This window comes from Kryptolebias marmoratus, linkage group LG11 (genome assembly GCF_001649575.2).
Source record: "Kryptolebias marmoratus isolate JLee-2015 linkage group LG11, ASM164957v2, whole genome shotgun sequence".
In the NCBI taxonomy this organism is placed as follows: domain Eukaryota; kingdom Metazoa; phylum Chordata; class Actinopteri; order Cyprinodontiformes; family Rivulidae; genus Kryptolebias; species Kryptolebias marmoratus.
In genome coordinates, this window is record NC_051440.1 from 6,188,075 (window position 1) to 6,193,379 (window position 5,305).

At 43.9% G+C, this 5,305-nt stretch overlaps 1 protein-coding gene across 1 annotated transcript in view; it reads left to right on the forward strand.

Annotated features, from left to right (window-relative positions):
• LOC112451452 (voltage-dependent T-type calcium channel subunit alpha-1I-like) overlaps positions 1-1,537 on the forward strand; it is a 5,553-nt gene extending 4,016 nt beyond the window's left edge. Inside the window, exons 2-3 of the mRNA XM_025010803.2 lie at positions 1,107-1,228; positions 1,360-1,537. Coding sequence (XP_024866571.2) covers positions 1,107-1,228; positions 1,360-1,530 — 293 coding nt within the window. The 3' untranslated portion in view covers positions 1,531-1,537. The remainder of the gene's footprint in view (positions 1-1,106; positions 1,229-1,359) is intronic.
• The last annotated feature ends 3,768 nt before the right edge of the window (positions 1,538-5,305 follow it).

Genomic DNA, 5,305 nt, shown 5'->3' on the forward strand with positions numbered 1-5,305 from the left:
CACTATTGGATCTTAAGAAGGTTCTAAGTAGAGCTTCACAATGTTAAAGGAAAAAATCAATGCAAGAGACAAGAACCTTTGAGCAGGGAATTTTCTGCAAACTGCATTTACACTCAAACATGATTTTTTCAGCTGATCAAAAGTTTAAGACCATAGTCTTTAAAAGCCAAAAGCTGTGCAAAAGTCTGGATTCCATGTCATTTTCTGTCAAGTCTTTACGCTGTCAAGACCTCCTGATGGCAAAAGCAAAAAAGCTCACTGACTTTGAACGTGGTAGGATTGTTGAGCTGCATAAGCAAGGCCTCTCACAACGTGCCATCGCTGCTGAGGTTGGACACAGTAGCAGAGAGCAGAGAAATAAAAAAAGAAACGTGTTTTAAGGCTATACATTTATCATTTCAGACTTTTTTTTCAAAGCAAATTTACAAAGTTGCCTAACTTAAAGTCCTACAGAGCAAATAATGTTTGCAAATGTTGAAATGTTAGGAAGACGGCAGCCACAAAGATTAAATCAAATTATTAATTTTATTGGTTATTTTCATTACAACATTTTTTTACAAGTCAAGTAAGTTCTTTATCGCCTGACACTTTGTTTCCAGACATTTTACTTCATTGGACTGTAAAGGATGGAAGAAATTAGGCCCTGGTTTAAAGATACAACTTTGTTTTCTAGAAGCACAAAAGGATGCAGGAGATTTAATGTGTGCTTTGGTTGCAGGTTGGAAACATCAGTCTACTTTTCTTCTTCTTCCTCTTCATCTATGCGGCACTCGGGGTGGAGCTGTTTGGCATTTTAGGTCAGTCACACCACCAACACGACGCCCACACTCCTGGTAGCACGAAGCAGGGTTTTAAAGGGCAGTCCAATCCCAAACAGCTGAATGAAATTACGCTCAATTTTCACCTGAAGTCTAGGTGGATTAATACAAAAGTTGCAGAAAAAAATAAATTCCCAGATCACATCAACGTTAAGGGAAAAAAACTTTGGGTTTTTTCTTGCTGTTCTGTTGGTAAATAAACCCTTGATTCTGTTTTATAGCCTAAAATCTGTCCATGTTGCAGTTAAACCATCAGCTGTACATTTTCTTTGGTTCTGTGTCGATCAGAAGGCTCGGTGGAGAACCCAAGTTCCGGGCTTCATCGTTACAGCAACTTCCACAACTTCCTGGTGACTCTCCTCACGTTGTACAAGGTCTGCACAGGAGACAACTGGAGCAAGGTCCTGAAGGTACGAGTGCCCTCACACCTGCAGCCACTGTGTGAGGAGTGATTTCTGCTTACACCCTGACCACCTGCTTGATATTATCTTCTCTAAGTTACGATGTGCCTGCCAACCAGTGAATATCCTCCTCTGTGCAGGACACTCTGAGGCCGTGCGTTCCGGGCGACTCCGCCTGCTCGTACGACAACTCCTGGGTCGGCCCCATCTACTTTTTCACGTTCGTCATTCTGGCACAGTTCTTCATCATGAACCTGATAGTGGCGTCCATCACGCAGGCTCTGGAGGAGAGCCGGCAGGTACAGTGCTGAACATTAGAACAGGAACACCTGAACACAGCCAAGCAAACAAGTTCAAAATTAACATAACGTTTCATCAAACCATCACAGTTTTAATGAATGTTTTATTCTTTTCACAAACCATTTCTCAAACTATTATCAGTCAGAAATAAACGCTGATTCTAACTGATTGAAGTGTATTATATTTCAGAAATCCTAGATAACCCTGGCTGTGTTGTTAAAACTTATTAATGATGTAAACAAAGTTTTAGCTGCTAACTTTAAAAGTGAAGCACTGGCGTTGGCAGAACAAGCAAACCATGTGCAGCTGCCCCAGGATGGTGTTGAACATCCCCCCCGAGGCCAACAGACCTGAAGTTGGCGGTCCCGAAGAGCAGCCCTGAAGTTGTCAGTGTCAAAGAGGAAAGTCCCAGAAAGGACAGTTCCAAAGAGGACGTCTCCGATTTTGATAGTCCTGAGGAGGACAGCTCTTAAGAGGACGGCTCTGAAGAAACTCCTTTCACTTCACTATATGTATATGTATTTAGTCAGATTTATTTTAAAACTTTCAATATAATGTTCAGTTTGATTTCAAACTTCAATTTGCAACCCTTTGCCTCTGATTATTCTGCTGTTCCGCAGCTGCATCGCACCAAAAAACATCTCCAGCTGAGGTGTTGCTGCCCTCTAGTGTTCAGCAGTGCTCACTGCAGCGGCATGTAAAGGCCTAGCAGTCCTTGAAGGAATGCATATCGCCCGCCACCTTTCATGCCAGAGTTTAAACCTAAAATCGTATCGTGAAGAGAAACGGCGGATATTGTGAGATCTCATAAGATGTGTTAAGGATGACTCTCAGCTACTACTACTCTAACCTTGGCTCAATATCCGAGTTTGTATCCATTTTCGTGTTGTTTAAGGTTGATAAGCTGTGGCAGCCATCTTAAATTGCGTTAGTTCCAAAAGTTAATCAGTTCTAGTTGAACATCAGGGCTTCCCCCAGCATACTGTAAGCCTGGCGGGTCGCCAGGGTAAGCTCCGCTTGTTTATTATAAATACGTAATTTTTTATACATGTTTTTTCCCACACGCACCCCCAAAACCGCTGCCTTTATCTACCTCACTGCACGAAGGTGCGCACGCCAACAGTGACGCAATCGCGCTGTCCCCGCCCCTGCGCGGTGTCACGTCGTGCACCTTCTATAACTTATAAATTATGTCCATTCATAATGGACAGTTCTATAGCTGTCATATCCACTGAGCTGAGTGCTGTGAGTGTGTGCGTCTCCTACCTTCTCCCCTGCAGGGTGTGTCAGACAGGCATAGCCAGCTGCAGCTCATCATCTTATCAGGAGGAGCGGTTAAGTAGGAGCTGGATTCTGGTGGCAGATGCCAGATGGTTCTATGTATCCAGTGGTACCTGAGCTTCCTGGTAACAGATATTTGTGAGTCCCAGTCACGTTGGTAACTTCCAACTTATCCGTTTTCCTTTTCTCTCAGAGTTCTCGTTCCTGGTCCGAGGCGAACCTTCGCTGGTTCTGCTCCCCTCCCGGTGGCGTCCCCATCAGCTGTATGCTGATAGCTGCTTCCCGTCTCCTGCCTGGTTCCTTCCTATCTGCCCACCTTCGCTTCTGGATCGCCCCCTGATCAACCCGCTCGCCTGCCTGTCCACCCTCCAACGGTTCCTCGCCTCCTCTCCTAAGTCTGGAAGACATCATCCGGGGAGTCGCATCTTAGTCTCAGTGGATATCCTTCTCCCCCCCCCAGGACCACCTCACCTCCACCAACAGTAAGATCAGCCTCATCTCTGTTGCACATCGATCTCCCATTCAGACGATGTATCAGTAACTCACCTTTTCCCACCAGAGCGGATCCACGGCCCCCTCCTCCAGCCTGTTGCTGTCCGTTCACCAGTCAGTCCCGGCTGCTGTTCGAAATAAACTTTAGACTTGCCTTTGATTGTGTTGAGTTTGTAATTGTCCTGCACCAGAGTCAGGTAACCAAACATGTCAATAGCACAATCATAAGGTCTGCGAGGACATGTATATACAGTATATCAGAAAATATTTCTTTTTTAACTCTGATTATGCATTTTAATATTTATATATTTGTGTATATATTCCATTTTGGTATATTTGGCTTTTTTTATCCTAACCATCCAGGTAGTACGAGTTCTTCGGTACATCTTTTTCATCATTGAAATGGTGACAAAGATGTCAGTCCCGGGTGTCTACAGGTCACAGGGGAGCTACCTCAAAAACAACTGGTACAAGCTGGATGCCCTGATCCTTGTTGCAGAGTAAGTATTGCAGTTTTATTTTTATTTTTAAATAGAAATGTGCAGCCACATTCAGGAATCACCGGACAAGGACTCACCCAGATTCACCAGAAGGTCACGGATCTTCATGTCGACATTTCTGTAAATCACCACGAATTTGGTGAGTTTTTTGTTGTTGACTTGTCTTTCTCTCAACTGGTGTTTGGTTTCCCTTGGCTGACAAAACATAATCCGACCCTCAATTTGTGGGGATTTGGGTTTTTTCCTGTGTTTTGGTTTTGTTTTATTCTTATTTAGTTTGCTGGTTTGTGTTTAGTTTCTGTCTCGTTTCGTGTTTTCACTTCCTCCTCCCTCCTCAGTCTATCTCTCTCTGTCTCCCTGCCACGCCCACCTACACCTGTCCAAGTTTGGTAATCATGTCACCTGTTCCCTCTTACCTGATTATCCTCAGTGCTTTAAAATCCGGTCATTTCTGTCAATACTCCGCTGGTCCATTGTTGTTGTTTTGTTTGCTGTCTCGCCGTCATTCCTGGTTCTGCTGATCCGTGTTTTATGTACAATTTATCCTTTTGTTTTTGCTGCCACGTCAGCATTTTGTTTTCATTTATTCTTTAGTTTAATAAATTAATTTTTCTTTATTATGAGTCTGGGTTCTGGGTTTGTCTCCGTCATCTCCACCGCACTTGACAGAATTGGTCTAAAAAAAAGAGTTGGCAAATGGAGTAAGTTCTGTCTTCAAAACTGTTTAAAGTCTGCAGTTTCATCGTCTCTGAAAAGAGAGGCCCTGACCGAGGATATAGATCTGTCTAAGGTCCCTTCGATCTATCATGACCTAGCCCCTGTTTTTAGTAAACAGAAAGCACTCTCACTCCCTCCTCACAGACCTTATGATTGTGCTATAGAACTGTTAGCTGGTGCCCCTCTCCCCTCGAGCCGTTTATATCAGACCTGGGCATTATACGGCCCACGGGCCACATCCGGCCTGCTGGATGACCCTGACTGGCCCGTAGGGTCTAAACGACATTTATTTTGAAAAACTGACTGGATTCGCTCCACTACTTCTGCCTATGACTCACTCTTGATGCGTGTCAGAACGCTTATCTAGGTTACCGCTAAAAACAAACCCACAAGCAGCAAAATGAGTAAAAAACAAACGTCTCTGGAAGCCCTGGATGGGACCGTCTGGTTACTGAGAAACAGACACAGGCCTCCCACTTATTCAGCGTTATGGTGAGTTGTTTTCTTCGTGCACTTTAAATTTGTGGTTTGTCTTATTTTAAAGTTTAAACATCGCCAAATTGGATTTAAGTTTATTATGTTTTTAAAAATACCCCCTGTTCTGCCCAGGGCTGCAAATTGGAAAAAAGAGGTTTGTATTTTATTTTGAAGGGGAATTTAGGTCGCAGTGCATTGTGGGTAGAAGAAGCAGCGGCAGTAAAGAGCACATGTATGCAGAGAGAAAGCCTGCCTATTACCTTACGAACTTCGCCTCTTGTGTCGCCAACTTTTTCTTACACCTCCGAAATCAATGGCT